The sequence below is a fragment of the Filicampus tigris genome, chromosome 2, assembly GCF_054856515.1.
Source record: "Filicampus tigris isolate MCC_2025a chromosome 2, RoL_Ftig_1.0, whole genome shotgun sequence".
Lineage (NCBI taxonomy): Eukaryota > Metazoa > Chordata > Actinopteri > Syngnathiformes > Syngnathidae > Filicampus > Filicampus tigris.
This window is the reverse complement of record NC_141218.1, coordinates 18,945,988-18,967,740: the sequence shown is the minus strand read 5'-3', so window position 1 is coordinate 18,967,740 and position 21,753 is coordinate 18,945,988. Positions and strand designations below refer to the sequence as shown.

General features: G+C 40.6%; 1 protein-coding gene across 7 annotated transcripts in view; it reads right to left on the bottom strand.

Annotated features, from left to right (window-relative positions):
* atp8a1 (ATPase phospholipid transporting 8A1) overlaps positions 1-20,995 on the bottom strand; it is a 117,717-nt gene extending 96,722 nt beyond the window's left edge. For all 7 annotated transcript variants that reach the window (XR_015082179.1, XM_086014860.1, XM_086014850.1 and 4 more), the window contains exons 1-2: positions 20,649-20,995; positions 3,892-4,006 (exon numbers count right to left, since the gene is read on the bottom strand). Coding sequence is in view for 6 of the 7 variants with exons in the window: in XM_086014860.1 (XP_085870986.1) it covers positions 3,892-4,006; positions 20,649-20,697 (164 nt within the window). In the remaining variant the exon portion in view is untranslated. The remainder of the gene's footprint in view (positions 1-3,891; positions 4,007-20,648) is intronic.
* Between the last annotated feature and the right edge of the window lie 758 nt (positions 20,996-21,753).

Sequence of the window (21,753 nt, the reverse complement as noted above, 5' to 3'; positions counted from 1 at the left end):
GTCAATTTCTGTCCCTCAAGGTACAATATACACTAATATAGCCTATAAAATCAAACCACTGGCCCCCAAGGTAACTGTGCTTTTTTCTTGGTACAAAGGAATATGGGCATGTTCCCAAGCGACAAAAATCAAGTGTAAACTTGTAGAAAAACATAACCTGTGTGAATACCACCCAAAATGATAACAACATTCTTTCCTTAACGGGCATAAAATTATTCTCTGGAGATTATTATCAGGGATGGTCAGATCCCCCCTTTTTCGCCTTTTTTTTTAGTAGCAAGCTAAAGAAGGAAGTGGCATTAGGCTACAGTATGCATCTCTACTTGTACGTGCATGTATAATTTATCCTACAAGTGTTCAAGTACATGGTGTACTCAACCAATCAATATTTCACAGGAACCCTCCGAGCACTTCTGTTTATGTGAACTTTCTTTTTTCTTCATCCCAAATTACTTGAAAATGTATTATTTGAAATTCAACATTTGTGCGTTGTATGCACTGTGTGGTCTCATGTCAAGTGTTTAGCACAGACGCGCACGGCATCAACGTGTATTGATCTGTTTGTTTTAATTAGCAAGTAACTCAGTGTTCCCTAGAGAAAAATATCCAATGATTGACTAAAGGCGACGTGGCTTGGGACTTTTTCACAAATTTCAACACTGATAAGAAAACAAAATATACTTTATAGAGCCCGCTGAGGTTATACAGTTGGAAAAATACTTGATTGAAAATATGCCTCTAAACTCTGGAGCTTGAACTTGAGATGTCGACAAACCTGCAACTAAGTCCTTTACTTTACAGTAGAGTATGACGATGACTTCAGTTCAGCGAATCGCAAAGGATTAGCTTCATCTTTGGCTTTTTCATCACAACGAGGATGTTTGGAAGAACATGAAAAGAGCAGGTGAAGGAACTTACCGGTATGTGAATTACATTCAAAGACTCCCATAATTTACTCTGCCATCATTTACTGTGGTTGATTTGTTTTTACTGTCATGTGAAAAAAATATATATTTTCAATTGTGGAATTTTCTTTTATTTTGACTTTAATGCAATGTCTATAGCGCGGAAACACCATTCACGTAAACATAAGAACTTTTTTTTTTAAAATGGACATAAGTGTTTTTCACAGGACAGCGACGATATGAACATTAAAAATGTCATTTCTCATTTTTACTGTTATAGCAATTTCCTTTACCACTTGTATGATAGTTTAGAATTTTAAAAGGGTTACTTAAAAATTGTCTGTATAGTTTTTTTTTTTTTTAATGAAGATGACAGTTTTGCATAGGAATTATTATTTATGGGATAATTGTCTTAAAATTCAAATCCAAATTAACTGAGGGTACAACTTCAAATTTAGGAGGGTTCTTGCTTTGATCTACTGTGAAAATTGGTTGAAAAACTGTAACTAGTATAATGGCCTTTTATTTCACCGTATTGTGCAATACTTCCCTGCAAAAAGGACATGTAAGCCTGACAGTGCTAATTCATAATGACCCGTGTAGTCCTCCCTTGAGGTATCATAGAAATGGTGGGTGGCAAATCTGATTGAAGTTTTAGCCTTTAAGCCTCGGCTTTATCATTCTTATCATCCAATACAACCCTCATCTTGCCAAAAAGATCGTTCATTATCTACTGTACTTGGTTCTTTTTCACTCTTTTTGATTCTTTGTTTGATCTGACGAGGCAGCACTGTGGTCCAGTCTCTCATTACTGTCCAGCTAACTTCTTCCTCTGACGTTGAAAAAGAAGCTGGAACATTGAGCGCACTGCCTAATGGAGGATTATTTCCTGGCAATGTCCGAAAGGACTGAGGCCATGTGAGTACGGCACTTTCTTTTCGAGTCAGAAAGATTACAGCCCAAGCCTGAGCCGTTTCATGTTTAATCTTTAATCAACCTTTCCTACCTCAGCAATTATGTTTAACTTGACCGATCAATGTAGTTTGAAGTACTGTACCAGCATTTAGCTAATGTTTACACACACAAAAAAAACATGTGGAGAGTATATTTACAATTTTAATGTCAATAGATTAGATCCAGCTTCAAACTCTTGCCATCATGTTCAATGTCATGAATTAACATTTCTTTTCACAAAAATATAAGGACAAGTTCTACGAAACGAAAAATAAAAGCACTACTACTACTATCATTATTACGACTCTGGAATTTGGTAAAATAAATTAGTGTATAATAATGAATTAATTGTAGTGCTCATTTTGTACTGAAATTCCCAAAAGGCAAATGTTTAATCTCTGTATCTAGGATTGTCGCATTTGCTCTCCTGACGTTATAATAAAAGCCAAAAAAAGTAGAAAAATGATGTTTAAATGCTCGTTTAACTGAAGTGTCACATGATGTCACCAACTCGCTACTGCTTAATTGAGGCTATTTAAATAAATGCTATACGTGTGATGTGATATTTTTTAAAACATACTATAGACAATAGAAGATTAAAATTAAACATATGCAGTACTACAGAGAAATTTTAAACCTCTCTCTACAAAGAGGAACTAACACCTCAACTGTTAGATACAATACATTTACAGCCATTACTAGTGTGAAAAGGAGAAATAAGAAGGAATGGAAGGGAAGCTATATCGACTTTTGACATCATCTGTTAAATAACTCTTTACAGAATGGAATCATTTGTTACCTGTTCTTTGTTTTTTATACAAAGGCACTTGGGAAAAAAAAGAATGCATTTATAAGTGAAAGAATCATTGGAAATACCACAAAGGAGAACAACACGTCATCACATGATGTCTCTTAGCAGCTATTAGGTGTGAAAATTATGTTCCCGCATGATGAGAATGTATCGTTTTCCACCTGATCCAAGGTAAACACAGCTGCACACAAAGGCTTCCTGACACTGACAAGCTGGTGGAACCAGTATATCTTTTGGCGATCCAAATCAGTTTGTAATGCATTTCCTCATGTGCGAACTAATGCAGAATCAAAGGTTACACGTATTTAAAGATGAATGACAAGAAGTCATTAAGTCTTAACCTGTGATGTGGGAAACGTGTAGTTAATATATTGTAGATGATCCCGGTCATGTGTTATTGTCCATGCTTTGTTCACGGTCCCTTTTGCATATTGCATTTCATGGACCCATGGAAACAACTACAAAAGTGTGTGTGCAACCACTCAAGTAACTTAATACATTGATGGGTACACCCTTCTTTATTGTTTCATTCACGGTCGTTGTTCGGTTCAAATCTGTGTGTGTGTGTGTGTGTGTGTGTGAGTGTGTGCATGCGTACACGCATAACTCGTTGAGCCAGAATGCCAACAGTAATATTCCTTGACAGAGGAAGGCCTGACCTGACACGCTTGACCTTTAATGCTCAAAGCAGCGTAATCCTAAGACAGGAAGAGACAGTCACACTGGAAAAGTGCTGACTTCATGGATTCTTGATTTGTTCTGATCCAAGAAAAATACTTACTAGATAAAACGTTAACAGCAAATTTCAGCTAATCAGTCATTGTTATGCATGTACATTTGACAATGAAGTCATTCAAGAAGTCCAACAGTCACATGATCATCAGCATTTAATTGAACAGTTTGTCCACAGCCCTATGCGTCAGTTTAGGGTTAAAGGCAATAATGGGTGGCATTACATTTGATTATGTGCAGCTATAAAATGTGGACCATGGTAACTGGACTGCACTGATTGGAAATCAATGGAAAATCACACAGACTAATGAGCCTACTGTATCAGCAGACAAAGGCAAAAAAAAGAAAAAAAAAAAAAGCTGAGCTATTCATATAAGATGTGTAAATGCTCACCTTTTATCCGTCTAACTAAAATTTACAGTGTATGCAGTAAGTGACTAATTGTTACTGTAATGTAAGATATTGTTACATATCGAAAGCAATTCTTACCTGACCCTGTTGCTGCAAAATTTTGTAAACTGTGGCTGGTTAAGGTAAATCAATCGGGCATCTTCTTGGTCCGCTAAGGATGTCTTTTCGGAAGCATCCTCGGTCTTCTCATATCCTGAAAGAAGAAAGAACAAAACGGCCTCTATTAGGAATGCGTTCCAGTAATAGTTAAAAAGTCAAGTGTTGAAAGGAGTCTGACAAGAAACATAGACTGGGGTTACGTTCCAAAATTAACCTGCAATAGGTGAAATATAACCCGCACTTTTATATAAGCCTAGGCTGAAAAAGTAGATATTTACTGCATTTACAGAACGATTTTGACCTGTAAATATACAGGTACCAGAACATAATCTTTCCTAACAGTGCCTTTTACCACGGCAGCAACTTTGCTGATTAAAACGGAACAGAACCAATAGAAGATCAAATACGTATCTTCATTTCACTGCCCGCTGCCGACTCCAGTTTGTCAGTTAACTCCCGCAATTCATAACCTAGTGCATATTGCCTTCGTCTGTCATAACTCCTCCACCTGCAGTCACATCCTGTTAATGGCAATTTTATTGTAATTCCGGTTAGAGCGCCCCTGGCGGTGGAAGAAAAATCCACAGAATAACTGCACCTTTATATAAGCCGCATTGGTTCAAAACCTAGGAAAAAATTAGCATTTTATAGTCCGGAAAATACGGTAGATTTGAAAACTGTAGTAAGGAAACATGAAAGGGTCCCATTCTTGCGCAGTTCGCTGAACTTAATTGGCCATTCTCACCATGGTTGCCAAGCGATCAAGTGTAAGTAATACCTCCTATCTTTATTGACACTTGTGTCCTCTTCTTCTCCCTCACTAAATCAAATTTAGTAAGCCGAACACATTCTGTGCGAGACATGCCACGGAGATGTATACAAATACATTGTACACTGTAAAAAAACAGCATGCTGAATTGTACTGCAGAAAACACTGGCAGTCAATTAGGACACAATACAGGTTTGTACGATGTAAAAAACAGCATCCAAAGTAGCACTGTAAAAAAAAAAAAAATCAGCAATATAGGGAGGCCGTGAAAAGTGATACGCACTGTAGCGAGTGTATATCACAGAGGGACACCTGATTCGGGTTTACAACCTCGGGGACAAACCTGAAAATGATCATAGTAGACTATAATGCGTCGCAATTCACACCTTGACTGTAAATCAGTGAAATCCTATGGATCGGTAACAATTTAAATCAATCATTTTGGCCCCCCAAGATGTCACAAAACAAAGATGATTAGTGGCATTGAAACTGTTGGCTGAATAGTTGTACAGATCAAACAAATTCCATCCAACCGAAAGCCGAAGTCCAAAAAGAAAACCCACGCAAGCACTGGGAGAAAAAACTCCACACAGAAATGCCAGAGCAGAGATTCAAACCCCAAATCTTAGAACTGTGAGGCTGACATGCTAACCACTCAATCATTGCTGTGCCTGAAGAAATAATTTGTAGGATAATTTTGCAATATTTCAAATCATCGATAGAACCAATTGAAAGGCTAAAACAAGAAGCAAACAGATTTTAAACAATTCAGTTGGCAAACTTGGAATTAGACGTTAATTTTCATAGGAAATACGATCCAAAATTAGAACAAGAACCCAGGAAAAAAAAGATAAAACAGAGCGAGAGGAAACAAGGTGTTTTGGCTTGTGTTGTCAAGACGAGACAAACCGAGACTTTAAGGAGTTAACACCAAGGCATATTAACTGTAAGATAACTTGTGTAGAAAGTGTGTGGAAAATGGTATGATTTGTTTTTAAGGTGTGAAAAAAATCAGCCTAACCCCTTATCCAAAACGAACACCAAAAATATTTCTTCTGGGAAAAGCTAAAAAATATCATATGAAATGCTGTGCATGATGACATGGTTTTCGATTTGAGAATAAGTTCAGACGCCTCTATTTCTAAGTCGAAAGCAAGCCCACCATAGTCACAATAGATTAGGTTTGATGAAAGTTTTGTTGTGAGTTTTTGTTGTCTCCCTTTCCCTGGCACTGTATATGCTGGTGGTGCTAGGTGTTGCGAGGACAAGGACAGGCATAGCTTCTATGCATGCACAAAGACACATGCCCACAAGTTTAAAATGGAAAGCGAGAACCTCTTCCTGCATTGCACTCAACTAACTCTCGCCTTACCGCTTGCACTTTCTCCCTGGTGTTACACAAACCCGGAATCTTACTTTACACCTCTTGTTATTTTAATGATCCTCTTGGCTACACTGAGAGGATTACCAAGGAGTGACAAGCAGGCGCTCCTTCCCACCACCCTCCCCACTTGCCTCACAATGTGCTTCAGGGCTAAAAATAACTGGCACCCCTGTAGTCATTTCGGTCACCAGGGGAAACACGGGTCGGCTATCCAGCGGCGTTATGCAAGAGCCCACCCAGACGTCAAATTGGCGCAGGTGATTTATTGGATTAGTGTGGTGGTGACGAAAGACCGCGTGAGGATTCAGACGGTAATACGGGGCAGCATGAAGGGTGCCGTCGTGTGCTTTGGAAAAGAAATGTGTTCTGGACAATGGACATACCGTCATATGTCAGATGCACCACTTGTTGCTAAATGTCATCCATTATTAATCCATCAGGGTAGGACGTTTTGTCTTTTTTGTCCACTTTTGTAGGTATCTTTGTTACCATCCATCCATCCATTATCTGTACCGCTTCTCCTCACAAGGGTCGCGGGGCGTGCTGGAGCCTATCCCAGCTGTCTTTGGGCAGTAGGCGGGGGACACCCTGAACTGGTTGCCAGCCAATCGCAGGGCACACAGAGACAAACATCCGCACTCACAATCACACCTAGGGCCAATTTGGAGTGTCCAATCAACTTACCATGCATGTTTTTGGAATGTGGGAGGAAACCGGAGTGCCCGGAGAAAACCCACGCAGGCACGGGGAGAACATGCAAACTCCACACAGGGAGGCCAGAGCCGGGATCGAACCCACGACCTCTGAACTGTGAGGCGGACGTGCTAACCAGTCGACCACCGTGCCGCCCCATCTTTGTTACCAGCAATTCCAAAAGATGTGAATGGATATGAAGGAAATACAGTATGTACCAGTAGTTTGCTATTGTTATGACCCAAAAAGCTTTTGATCATCGTCTGCATTTAGGATGGGCATTGGACCAATTTTCTTTGGTCGAGCATTACCAATGAATTAGTCCTTTAAAATATCGATTTTTAATGAGATGGGAAAAGCTCTCTGACTGTTCTGAACTCTTGTTTCAACTAATGCTGCTAGGATGAGTCATGCCATCGTAGGAATGTCGTAAAAAACGAATTGTCATAGCTGACCTGTTTTTCAGAAAGCAAACTACCTGAGAATTTGCTGCTGGTCGCAGTCAAGTCGCTAACTCCAATTTTTGTCAACTGTGCCAAGGCATAGTTAATTAATCTATTCAATGTAATTGCCTGTATTATGATTAAACACCAACAATTGACACATTACTCGATGAGTACCCCCTAGCCCGAGTCTGGCTCTGGAATCTGAAACTGGATTTCAATCAAATTTGTTGCCGCCGAAGAAATCCATGCACAGCACGCTGCTATAATCCACCAGTAATTGGAACAGTAAGACAATGCCCCCAGTGCATTGATTCACTCAACCATACCACAACCATTGCTGTGCACGCTTCTAGATTCAAGTGTGGGATTTATGAGGGATCATATCACACAGAGTAGTACCCGAATTTGGGGCTTTATGTAAAGACACCTAAACAAATGTGCAAGGAATTCCAAAAGTAAGATTCAAAATAGGATTTCAATCAGGATTTTTTTTCATGTTAGTTATGCCAGAAAACTGATGAGAAAAGTACTGATAGACAGTGAGTGCCTAAGTGCAACTTACACAATGTCAATAATCACAGATTTGAGGTCAAAGAGACTGAAGTGAAGTTTGGGTGATCAAGGAATTAGTGTCCACAAAGACGTATGAAATGAGCGAGCTGGCATTTCGTCTGAGAGCAGTGAGAGGCTTTAGCAGGAAAGCTCGCCAAGGCTGTGATTGATGTTGTGTCTGTGTGTTGTGAATGAGCCCTCGATGCTCCGGAGTGTGTGTCCCCCTGCCAGGTACTGCATTGCACCAGTTGAGGCTGCCATTGCTGCTGCTGCTTACTCCTTCTTACACTCTCAACATTGCAGCTTTCACACATGGGGTTTGCGGAAAGTTGCAACAAAAAATGTCATATTACATATAACATTGTACTTATGTACTCTGTTCTAACTGAAAAATGCATGGAGTATAACTTCTTACTAAAAGTAAGAAGCGTTTGGGTGAAAAGTATGGAGAGAGATTTTGAGTTCTCAGCATCTACATTCATTTTCTATACTGCTTATCATCTTCACGGTGGATCTTCTTTATCTCAACCCTTTGCGATTCCTGGTTGGCGCAGGTGGCGGCTTTGTTGGCGTTATGTCCATAATAATGCAAGCGAAGTCCATTCTCGTATCCGCTGAATGAGACACCGGACCAAAGCAGCACTCTGTTCATCATAAGTTAGGATGAAATACTGAGTTAATTTCAGCATTGTCCATGCATATGTAGCTGGTCCCACTCGCTCTCCAAAGTTTATTTTGTGCCATCAAAAGACCATCCGAAACTGCATCTTTCACATCAAAAGTCTCACTTGGTATTCTTATTGTTATTATTTATATATACTTATTTCATAGTATTGGCTGGAAACAATATGGCCTCATTCTTTCAGGATTAACGCTATTGATGTGGCGTAGCTGTGTGCGTATATTGTGCACTCAAAAAACAGTTGGGTTGAAAAATAACACAATTTTGGGTCAAAAAATGGACCGAACCACTACTTGTCCAACTTGCTGGGTTGTTTTCTGCAAAAATAACCCTGAAAATGGGTAGTTTTGTACAAAACAACCCAAAAAATTGGGCTTTTTTTTTCTTTTACAAAACAACGCAAGAAAGTGTCTCAAATTGACCCAATTTGTGGATCGGTCCATTTTTCACCCAAAACTTTGTTATTTTTAACCCAACTGTTTTAGAGTGTGTAGTCTAGTCCAACGTTTACGCACGTGGCAGTTATCTAGTGACGTGTTTATTGAACATGGCGACCAGCTATATTATTTTTAAAAGTTATTAAAAATACATGAAAAATAAGTTATCAAAAGATAGACAAAATGTTATTTTTTTACTGCTCCAAATGGCATACATATTTGAAGTATCCCTTTAACTTTACACATGCAAATCTAATTTTGCCTTTCAGAGATGAACAATATACATTGGCTGTACCTTATGCTAAATCAACTAAACAAATGATTTATTCATTCTTTATTATTAAATACAAACAATGATGTATAATTTACAATAATTTAGTTTAAAAAAAGGCGGCACGTGGTCAACTGGTTAGCACGTCCGCCTCACACTTCAGAGGTCGTGGGTTCGGTCCCGGCTCCGGCCTCCCTGTGTGGAGTTTGTATGTTCTCCCCGTGCCTGCGTGGGTTTTCTCCGGGTACTCCGGTTTCCTCCCACATTCCAAAAACATGCATGGCAGGTTAATTGATCACTCTAAATTCCCCCTAGGTGTGATTGTGAGTGTGGATGTTTGTCTCTGTGTGCCCTGCGATTGGCTGGCAACCAATTCAGGGTGTCCCGCCCCTACTGCCCGAAGACAGCTGGGATAGGCTCCAGCACACCCCGCGACTCTTGTGAGGATAAGCAGTATCGATAATGGATGGATTGATGGATAATGACTTTTGTGATTTCTGCATGTTCTGCTTTGAAAGTTGCAGACATGTTTTTGGCTTTCAAACGTATCTAAAAACAAAATCAAAATGGATGGAAAATTAAAGAGAATGCCATTCAACTGTTCAAGCTTTCATGGTTTTTAAATGAGATTTTTAGGGGCTTGTCATGGCCTTGTCTCAGTTTTGGTCTTGTCTCAGCCTTGGTCTTGACTCTCAAAAGTCTTGGTCTCTGAGTTCTGGTCCTGGGCAAGTCTTGGTCCTGGATATTGTGGTCTTCAGTGCAACATTTCCTTAAAGTGTCACCTTAAGCACACTGAACAATTAAGCCTCACCCAAGTGAACTGTTGCACTATGTACAGGGTTCCTTCCTTGACAATCATGCCATGTTTTTGTCGTTCAATAAAAATAAAACATACGGTACAATATACAGTATGTGGAGGCTCATAAACCGATACACAATGCTGTTTCCCGTTGCTAATTGTCAGAAGATGTGCATGGCTATATCGGTCAAAGGGTGGGTGTGAGTCGCCGACTGTCATTTCTTCTCAATGGTCCATTGCAGTCGGGTTCTTCCGCATCACACGTGGTGAGTCTTAGGGGAAGCACTGTAAGACTCTTAAGACCAACCCCATCTCTTGTTCTTATACATCTACTCTTAACACATCAGTTAAAACCTATAGTTGAAGAAGGTCCTGTTCTTAAAATAGCCTCGTCAGTGTCCAGGATGAGAAGGGGTTTATGGAGGGAAAGAATCTCCTTCTGTGAATATCCACGGTGTTTCCATGGATCCCAATCAGTGTGGATAATGTGCTAAGCCAGAGAGGTCGGAGTGTGTGCTACCTTTATTGTCGCCTAACTGCAAGGTGTACCTTTTTTTCTGCACTAATTAGATTATCTGCAGTTCTGCTACATCTCATCAATAAGGAGACGGGCGTTCCCACATAATGAAAACCACACAAGCTAAGTGACTATTTAGAGTAAGAACAAACCAAACAAGTGTTGGTGTGACTTAGAAAGCAACAGCTCTGGAGGAGTAGCCTCTGGAGGACGGGTCAATGCCAGCCAGTGTCGTAATAGATTTGCACGCAGGCCATATGTGAGGATTATTGCTTGTGTCAGCCAACAGACAACAGGGAGAAACTAGAGTCTCAAGGGGCCACATATTTTGGAGAAGGTGCCCTGTGGGCCTAGCAAAGAACATATGCTAGTCTTCTCACTTGTCTGTTTTGTGGAATATCCAAAGGTTCTAAACACTCTCAAACATCATCTTCACTGTGTAGGAAATGCTGACATACATCACACAAGGTTGAGTTTGTATTAAGTAAGTACTTTGTGGGATAAACCTTTAAATGTTGATAATTTTGTGACACCTCAATGGAAGCTCAAGCTCAAACGGTTAAAGAGCAAAACGTCCTCGATGGGATTTATGACATCTTGGGTGGTAATGCGTTAGCTCAGGTCAAGTCCAAATGGTGGGGGTGGAAAATGATTGCAGTTACGGCCGTCAACACGGACAAGATGAAATGCACCCAATGGCATCCTTGACAGGGACAATGATAAACTTACGGTCAACAATTACCGGTCAGTGCTCATGTTCAAAGTACAACATCCACAAAATATGACAAGAATATTGTGATATATTGATCTAATGTAAAGTACATTTTTTAATTACAATGTACAATAATATGTAGTTGATTACAGCTTGCAAGACTTGAAGACTAAGGCCCATCGGTCCACCGCTTGAGTAAGAAAATCTATTTGAAGCAATACTTAATGGTGAGTCAAATCTATTTGGCGTGATAGAAAACAGAAACAAATGACCAGTGACTGAATGAGACTGTTGGTCAATCAAATTTCGACACGTGTGCACGTGATCTGGTCAAGAACGAGGCCACCACATGATTCATTCAAAAATGATACCAATACTGGTGAGACGCTGGAGGGCGCATCTTGTGGCTAGTCACGCTAATGTAATAATTATATAGTATATAACTTATCAACTGCAGTTTCAAAGTAAGACAACTGAAATTGTTTTGGTTCTCCAAATCCAAGAAGCCTCTAATATAATTTTTATCTGCTCATCGCCACTGAAGAAAGATCTGTCTATTATTCATTCATGGCAGATAAATATTTCAGTAGACAGAGCAGCCAGTCTATTCATAGGAATCCCAGTCCTGACATGAACACCACCCACACCATCATCTTCACCATTTGTGAATGAGGGGCAGAGCTGCAGGGGGGCTATAAATACCGCCTCAATTTAAGCTACAGCAACATCGATAAGTCGCTTATCAGATCACAATGCTGTAACCGGCCCTTGCAGCGACAACAGGGCAGCTGCAGGATTAATCTCCACCTCTCTATAGGCTCAAGCAGACTTCATAGGAACAGCCAAGGGACACGAGATGACACAGACAGCTGGGGCTATCTGTGACATCACGGGGGCTGGCCTGGCTCAGATTAGCAAGAGATCTGCATAGACGCAAAGCTTTCCCTGACTTTATGAATGGTCAAAGTGAGGGTCATGTGATGTGCAGTCCACTGAGGCAGAAACAGACACAGTGGATCGTTATTGATGCTCTTGGCTGACTGTAACCTTAATATAAAGTAGTCTGGCATTTGTTCTCTGAACAATAGAGCTAGTTGATGATTTGGTAATACCACTGCATAACTGGATGTGGACAAAGTGTCTTTAAAGCATTTATTTGGAGGGAGGGTGGATAAATATTCACTCACCATTTATTGAATTTTAGATGCATTCTATTTAGATATGGTATATCCATGTCAAAATACTGAGGGTTAAGTCAATAGCCGGGTTTACATGGAGCCATGTATTCCGATTAGAAAGGATTCGAATGACCAAACAGAATGAAAATGCTCCATATAAACACCGCAATTGGAATAAAAAGGATCCAAATGACCAACCGGAATGAAAACGCTCCATATAAACACCTCAATCGGAATAAAAAGGATCCAAATGACCAAAGGGAATGAAAATGCTCCACATAAACACCTCAATCGGAATAAAAAGGCCATATCTAAATAGAATTTCATTCGGATTCACAGGGGTGGTATATTCCTTTTGCCAATCCGAAGGAGCGTCATGTAAACAGTTCAATCGGAATAGCCAGGCTGCATCCAGTCTGTTCATGCTCTGTCTTGACGTAAATGCGTAGTGACGTCAGTGTATGCGCACTTTAAAACAGCAGCGTCTTAACAGTTACCTCATCTGCGATGCAAGAATTTGTTTTAAGGTACAGGTAACTTGTTTTTATCAAGAATCACAAATTAACAAATGAATGAGAACTCGCCACACTCACACTAGCGCAGACGTATAAGGTGTCCAACTGTCCGTGTCCCAACTCACATCCCTGGTTGTACTTGGAGGAGTTAATCTAAAACAACTTTTTTCAAGTGATATAGGAAATATGACTTTAGCCAAATCTGAATTTACAGTATAGCTATCTGTTATACTTATTTTAAGTTATATTATTGCAATATGCAATGTTTATACGTAACACTAATTACTTTGGACCCATTTTGTTATCTTCCATCTGTGGCCGCCAAATAGCACAAGTTTAGATGCACACTACATGTATACCAATAAGGGTTAGTGATGGCACGCCAATCAAGTTAGACTTTTTGCAATATTACAATACTGAACTACAGGTAGTCATCATAACTTCCGCTCCATGAAACACATTTATGGCTCAGTAGTATACATGGCACTTTAGCTAAGAACACATTGAGCATGCTTATTTTGCTGCATGAAAAAAATGTAATCCTTCATTAGATAATAAAAAATGTCATTTCTTTAGGTAAATGTTAACATCGTTATCCCTATATTCAACAACCATACCGCATATCACATTGTTTTTCCAATATCGTGCAGCCCTAGTTCTTATGATCGTTTGATCTTTAAGTGCTGCAAAAAATATGACAATGACAAACCTGCTCGACCAGACAGTGGTTTATGTCACCCATGTGGCATCAGCTTGCCACGCTTGGAACCCCAGCTGAACAGGCAGAAATAATACCTCGTAGACAAGGGGTGCCCAAGTCCGGTCCTCAAGAGCCCCTAACCAGCTTGTTTTAGGTGTATCCCTATTCCGACACACCTGATTCAAATCATCAGGATCGTTATCAGGCTTTTCCAAACCTTACTGATGATCTGATAATTTGGTGTGTTGGAATAGGGATACACCTAAAACGGGCTGGATGGGGGATCTTGAGAACCGGACTTGGGCACCTCTCTTGTAGAGGCTTTTCCAGCCATTGTCCCGTGACAATTAATTAATATACAACTGTTTAAGAGCAGATAGCCTAGAATCAAAGCTGATGTGCTGGGCACGAAGCAGCCAATTTTTTTCAGCACGTCGGGGTATTCGCTACAGTGGTATGATATTGTCGAAAAGAAGAGGGTGGTCAGAGTTTGTTGATTGTCGATGAATTGTCAACTCGCAGCACACTAAAAATGTTAAAGATTCTTTAAAAAGATGAGTCATATACAAGATAATTACAAAGCTGTATGGCAATTTTGTTTTTGCAGTGTTAAAATGCATTACCATTTTTTATGAATTCATTACTACTATAACTGTCTTTCAGTGGTATGATGTCACACCCTATATAGATGACGCAGGACTCACCATCTGGCCAACACCATCCAGGATTCCAGATTCCAGAAATCCAGGATTTATCATTCCTAACAGTAATGTAACGAGCTGAACCGGACAGGACTGCTTGATGGAAACATCATTAAAAGTCTTATTGCAAATACTGTACGCTTAGAACTATCCATCCAAAATCAGCTCAGTGGTCCAGTTGAACAATATCGAGTGTGAAGGACAGGGACATAAACGTTCAGGAAATTGAGAACTGAGAAAGATGGTGAGCTAAATTTTCTTCCTGTCTGAAGTTGCCGATCTGACGACACCTTTCCATTTGCCCTCCGACTGACCTCGTCCTCCAAAGACACGGCCACACGAACTCTCTTATGGCACGTGCAGTCTCGGGGCGCTTTCCTGCTGCTCGTGCATGCGTGCGACAGACCGACAACACAATTAACACTGAAGTCATTTAGCATCTAGCGTTGCGAGTGAGGAAACAGTTATTATACTTTGATTTTAGGTTGCCGCTACCGAGTTACTAAATAAAGTATGACTTGACTTAACAATAAGGAAACTAAAAAGGAAGAACTGCAAAGAAATCACTGACTGCAGTACAGAAATCTGCATTCAAATTATACGTATAATTAACCATCCATCGATCGGTGGTGCCACATTCTTATCAGTCAGTGATCCACCAACCACACAAAGTTCTCAATCCTGTCAGATATGAGCACTGCAGTCTAGCCCAGTCACCCTTCCAAGACCACGATCACTATTCAGGCCGACTAGGCTTAAGGGGTGCGTCAATGGCTGAGTGGTATAGATAGCTTGAAGAAGTAGCAGTCGACTTAGCGGCCTTCAAAGTTTGCTGCGAGGGTAAATGGATGCTGAGAAGCAGCCATTAACTAGAAAACGCAACAATCATTTGCTCAATGCATGGCTTCATCCCCGCAGCTTACCTGCCAATCGCCACTTTAGTGTCAATTGTGAGAGAGGATTTGACAGATAAGCGTGCGGGCTAAGGCCGCAAACCGGATGCTCGTTGCCATCTGTCTTGCTTTAACACGCATGGCCTCGGCTAGTCAGTTTAGAGAGCGGATAGAGGTATCAACAACATTTTAAATCAAAAAGAAAATCAAACTTTTCCCGGTCACCGCTGTGTGCTTTTTATTTATTTTTTCCACTTGTAAGATACTTTACACTTGTTTTAAAGAGGACTTGCAATGTCGACGTACTAATGAGCCACAAGTATCACGTTTACATGTGGCCCAGCTTGTAACAATGGCGAGCAAAATAAGACGGCAAGCTCATATAGTTATCAAAGCTTGGCTTGATCGTTTTGGCTAATTTAGGCAACATTAGCTGCAACTTACTAATTTAGCCACTGATATCTTATGACTTACGTTGATTTCTGATTAAAATATCACTGTTTGGATATGATACATTGAACGCAACATAAGATAACTGTGGCTAATCTAACCAACTGATCTCATGAGTGATGCTTATGTCAAATAATAAAAGCTAAAAGCTAATTTACCTAAATCGATTCTGATTGGGGCAGCACGATAGACCAATGATTAGCCCATGCAACCTGACAGGGTTTGGAGTTTAAATTAAGGCTCCAGTCTTTAATGTGTGGCGTATGCATGGTCTCTCCGTACTTGCGTGGGTTTTCTCTGGATATGCTAACATTCCAAAAACACTCAAACATGTTCATTGAATACCATCCATCCATTATCGATACCGCTTATCCTCACAAGGGTCACGGGGCGTGCTGGAGCCTATCCCAGCTGTCTTCGGGCAGTAGGCGGGGGGGACCCCAAATTGGTTGCCAGCTAATCGCAGGGCACACAGAGACAAACATCCGCACTCACAAACACACCTAGGGGCAATTTAGAAAGTCCAATCAACTTACCATGAATGTTTTTGGAATGTGGGAGGAAACCGGAGTACCCGGAGAAAACCCACGCAGGCACGGGTCGAACATGCAAACTCCACACAGGGAGGCCGGGGCCGGGATCGAACCCACGACCTCTGAACTGTGAGGCGGACGTGCTAACCAGTCGGCCCCTTCATTGAATACAATACTCAAAATTGTCCATAGATATGAACGTCAGTGCGAATAGTTGTGTACCGGTAAATTTTTGTCTACGTGTTCCCTGCATTTGGCTGGCAAGCAGTCCAGTGTGTGCTCTGTGCGACTCTCGCCCAAAGTCAGATGTGATAAGCTCCAGCTCACCTGCAAACCTCATTAAGTAGTATAGCAAGGGTGCACCACCTTTTTTGACAAAAGATCTGTTTTCAAGTAGCCAAGCTCCCGAGATCGACCAGTTCAGTGTCAACATCACAAACCCACACACCTTTTCCAGCATGCAGTAACTAACCTCACACTTTTTCTTGTTCTCATACAACCACAAGTCATCACATCCATCTCTCTCTCTGCTCCTCTCTCAAAAGCGAATACACAGATAAGTACGCAAACACGCATGCCAAGCTGCACTTGAGCAGGAGCCATAACTCACCCTAACCTGAAATGAACAATACAGAAAAATAAACCTGATACAAAGCAGCGGGATCTCTGAGTTTGAAAAAAGAAAATCACTGTCTATCTTAGTGGGAGACGGGAGAAGGGGCACACTTTTGCAGCGATTACAGCCATTTTTGAACATTCTAACAGTAGCTCCCGAGTACCATTTTAAATTGCCGCTCCAGATTCCCTTCCTTTGCCAACAACATAGCTGCGTTGCAGATTAAAAAAATAAAATTGTCAATGAGAATAAACCAAAAATATAATCTCAATGGCTCTGATTGCTAGCTGCAAGCTACTATTGTCCGCTGGTTACTTCCTGTCATGCAAGTTAAAAGTGATCTACATTAAAAAAAATAAAATAAAATCTACCAGTAATGGCAATTGGATGGATGCATTCTGATCTGCGAAATTCAAAATTGATTTTTACCTATCTGCTCACAACATTTAATTCAATATTAGTTGTTGTGACGCTTTTGAATGGGATTGTTATAATTTGAGAACATTGGCGTAATACTTCGCATGAGTCCTAATGTTGACAAATGTGTTGTTTTTTTTTATCCCATAATATGTAGAGGTAGACATTGAATGCCACATGGGTAAATTTATTTTGGCAACAAATGAGGGCGCAGACAGACAGGGGCAGTGAGGGGTGAGGCAGCACGTGGTGGGCAAGGCTCGGAAGTGTGCACTGATGGGCAGGCGGCTGGCGGATTAGGCGGTAAGCTTGGCAGAGAGGGCTGCCCTCTCTCTAAATGGGGGCCTGCCTCGTGTGCTATTTGATTAAAAAAAAATAATAAAACTGTTGGGTGGTGAGCATGCTGAAAATGAAAGAAAAAAAAAAAAAGAATGTTTTTCAATTGGTGTCTATAGTAGCTGGTTTATTCGAGGCTTTTCACTCCTGTGACTGCAACAGTGGCATCAATTTTCTATGGACTCCATATTAGTGTTGAATTATTTAGCTTTGTTCCAGTAGAATGCACAGGTCTCCGGTAACAACACAAACATCTCAGTTGTGGTGCTGAGAAGGATGACAAATTGCCTTGTAATTACCAGCTCAAAGGTGGCGTTTAAAAGGCTAGTGGCACATTAGCAGTTGTGTGTGTGCTGCCAAAGAGATGCAAAGACTTACACTCAACACACGACCACATTTGGCCCAAATGTATTTGCTACAATACAATCACATATTTTGTCAACTTATTTAGCTACATAATAGTAAAATGCAGTAAGTAATAATAAAAGTGAATTAATAGACACAGCTCTCGGTATGATGGTGCAAACTACGACAACAACACATACATAATACATTATAGTGGAACCTATAATGTAGTAATGACCAACCATTGTGCTATAGGCCATTAATGTGCCATGGCGAATAATCAAATTTTAATTAATTGGTCAAAAAGTTATTCAATAGCATTATGTATTTACAAATAATACAGTATATTACAGTGACAGGTAGAACAATTAAATGCTCTTATAGCTTCTTCTAGATGGCAGAAGATACGTAATTAACCCGTGTAACGTAACCACTTTTGTGACAATGAAGGTTGGGAAACACTTCTTTAACATACATTAATTGACCTCTGATTTGTTCATACTCCAACATACATTTCCCATAGGTGATAAATAAATAGAAAGATTATAATTTATAATAATCAAGTATCATTTTAACATACTTAACTGTCATACAAGCATTAAACAACTGAGCCGCTGTTAATATTAAGCTGTAAAAATTGATACGACAAACAATTATATCATACAAGTGTAAAAAGAGCTTAACCAAAGTAAAACCTAAAATTAATAAATAAATCTACTTGAAATCGGCTAACAAGTACGACTACAGCTAGCAAATATTTTTAGAATCAATTAGTCTATCGATTATCACATGAATCAAACGAATAATCGAGAAAATATTGATTTTGTATTATTATTTTGCTTATTGAACAAAATGTGGAAGTGAGGTGCAGGACCGAACGTATACATTGTTGTTGTTGGAAATTTCAGCAGGTCACTCACTTGGGACGTAAGCTCAATTATTAGTTCACAAAAAAAACAACTATTTTCCAATGTGTGTTCGTTTAATCTTTCAAGAAGGCATCCAATGTAAATAAAGACTCACACAAGTTGAATTTGCTCGTCTATTTCTTTCAATCTCTGAAATACAGGAATCTGACAAGATCAGATCTGGGTTTCTTTCCTTACCTCGCGAACACTTACACCCCTGGAAGGCAAAGTGAGAAAAGGGCGCTGTCGAAGATGCAACGCTCACATATATAGTGTTGTCCTGACAGATAAGTCTAATCGAAAATGTTGGTTCTAATCTTCTCCATTTATGGTTTAGTACTTCAAGGACCAGGTTGTCTGGCTGCAGACATCCATGGTTACTTCTACCCCTGTCAGATATCCCTCAAAGTCAGATTCAATTCCACTAGACAAAGTTGTAAGAGTGCACTTATGTGAAGGCCTGTTGGTTTGTGTGTTACACAAGACACAAATAGTTTTCTTTCATCCCTTACTATTCCTTGTTATATGACTGCTTATGTGGAAGGACATTTAGCTGTTTGTGTGTGATGACCATAAATGTTTGATGCAATGACCATCTGATCAACATATGGCTAACATATTGGCTAATATAAAGCCATCCATCTAGTGTCAGTAATAACCACTGTACAAATAAATCTGTCTCTAAATCAGGGTTGGGCAACCTATGGCTAGCAGACAGTGTTGGGCATTTGATCCGGCTGGCTTTGCAATTTCAGCACCAAACAAATTCAGAGCTGTCCTTATAGGAATGGAATACAAAATTGATATAAAGTAGGTCTCCCACCCTCCGGTCAAAACATCACATGCTGTAAAAGACCAAAACTGTCTACTGGCTACAATAGTTGCCTGAGACTGCTGTTATCGCAAATGCCATTCCACAAACAGAGAGAGAAACACACACGCACATTATAATTAGTGTGTAGACCATATGACGTGTTATTATTGATCCCTGGAGATACTGTTAAGTTAGTGCTCCTTTCCAGTGAGGTCAGAAATCAGGCTAGGCCACAAAACAGAGATGAAGCGTCTCATAAAACATCCACTTACACGCACGGGTTCAATATGAGCACAAACTACAGTAGCCATCTTCGTTCACACACTTATAAATGTCTGCAACTAGTTCATGGATCCTCTTTTTGAGCATCTGCATCATTTTCACCCTGCAGTGGAAAGTTACTGGTACAGTGAAGGGTCCCAGAGAGAAGCACAATGGCTGTGTTGTATATGTCTGCATATAGTGTGTGTAGTATCTATGTATGTGTGAGCAGACACTTGTTAGTGTGCAGTCAGGCTTGAGGTACTGATGTTGTCCGGGCTGTGTGAGCAGGAGAGCCAGTGCTGGGCATCCCCCGTTTGCAATGGCAAGAACCAGGTCAGCTGCATGCTACATTTGTTTCACTTCACGAGGCATCACCACACACACAAGGAGACACTAATGTGTGTGTGAAAGAAAGCATTTCAGCATTTGAAAAAAAATAAAAAAATCAATTGTGTGTCTGAGTGCACTTCAGGAGAGTGCGAACAAAAACATGTTCAGTAGTCTGTATGACCAGGGAAGAAGAATGGACTAGTGTGTGTTAGAACATTTCCAGTACCATGTGTGAAAAGAAATCCTGAATTATGTCCCTAACAGTGCCTCATACACTACTATACTAAGTGCAATGGAAACACGAGATAATAAACGGAACTGAAATGTGTAATGCAGGCTTTATCGTGAGACTTGTGTGAAAAGCTCATTCTCGTCTTACTTTTGCCCTTACCGGCAAAACCCCACGAAATGGGAACTAGGATTTGTTCGTCAAAATACATCATGTTTCGTTGTGTTTTTATGAATTCTACATACCGTCCGCCCGCGTTCGAAGATCCGACATGGTTCTTTGGACGGGCGGCATCTCTTCACGCTGAGCCGGGCGACAACACCTGTCAAGCGGCCGCAGCTGCTCAATCGAGCAGCCACTGACAGCTTCTCCGAGAACGTCAGTATAGTTTTTAAAAGAATGGGAGGGGGGATGCGGCCTCGAATCCCCTCCCACGCAGCCCAGTGGTTGCTAGCGTGGGCGTGGAGGACGGGAGCCTTCGTTTGTTGTGTTCGTGGTTCCCCGCGGCATCCCGGTAGTCACTACGGCCGGTCGAACCTCCCCGACAAACCGCCGCGGTACAAGCTCGAGTGCATCTGCCGTAAAGTGAGGCGGAGGGGGCGGCGGTGTCTTGCTCTTCAGACCGTACCACTCTCAGCCGCAATGGGGGTGGAAGAAGATGACAGATCACAAAGACTATGGAAAAGTTGCTTTTTCAGTCACAAATAAAGTCACTGTTTCATATTGTTTAAAATATTTGAGTAAAACTGTCCTCATCAATAGTCGTAAATATCAATGAATTGTTTGTTTAAAGTGCTGGTTGGTCTGGAGCGACCCCCTCCGGCGGTTGCTTTTGTGCACAGAACTAGTACAGAGGTTGGAGTTGATTGTGATTTTAGTGCAGTACATCATTTATGCGGACTGTATTTGTATTTCGTGGTTCATTTCAGGAGGGGAAAAACTATGTTGTCATGTAGTATCTACGATTTATATGAGGGTAATGTGCCACGATGTTGACGTGTTATAGCTAATTTACAAGACTGTTTCTAAAATTATCTTTTCCCACAGAATTAAATAGAAATGCAAATAATCCGTTCCAGACTCCCCCCAAAAAAACTGACGTGTTTTTTCTAACAAGTAAAATAGCCAACTAGAGTATTTGCTTTATTAAACACACAGTTTGTGCATCATGATGAATTCATAGTGACTCCTGGGATGTACAACTTGGCCACTGGGGACAGTATAATACGTTATCCATCCATCCATCCATCCATCCATCCATCCATCCATCATCTATACCGCTTATCCTCACAAGTGTCGCAGGCTTGCTGGAGCCTATCCCAGCTGTATTTGTGCAGTAGGCGGGGGACA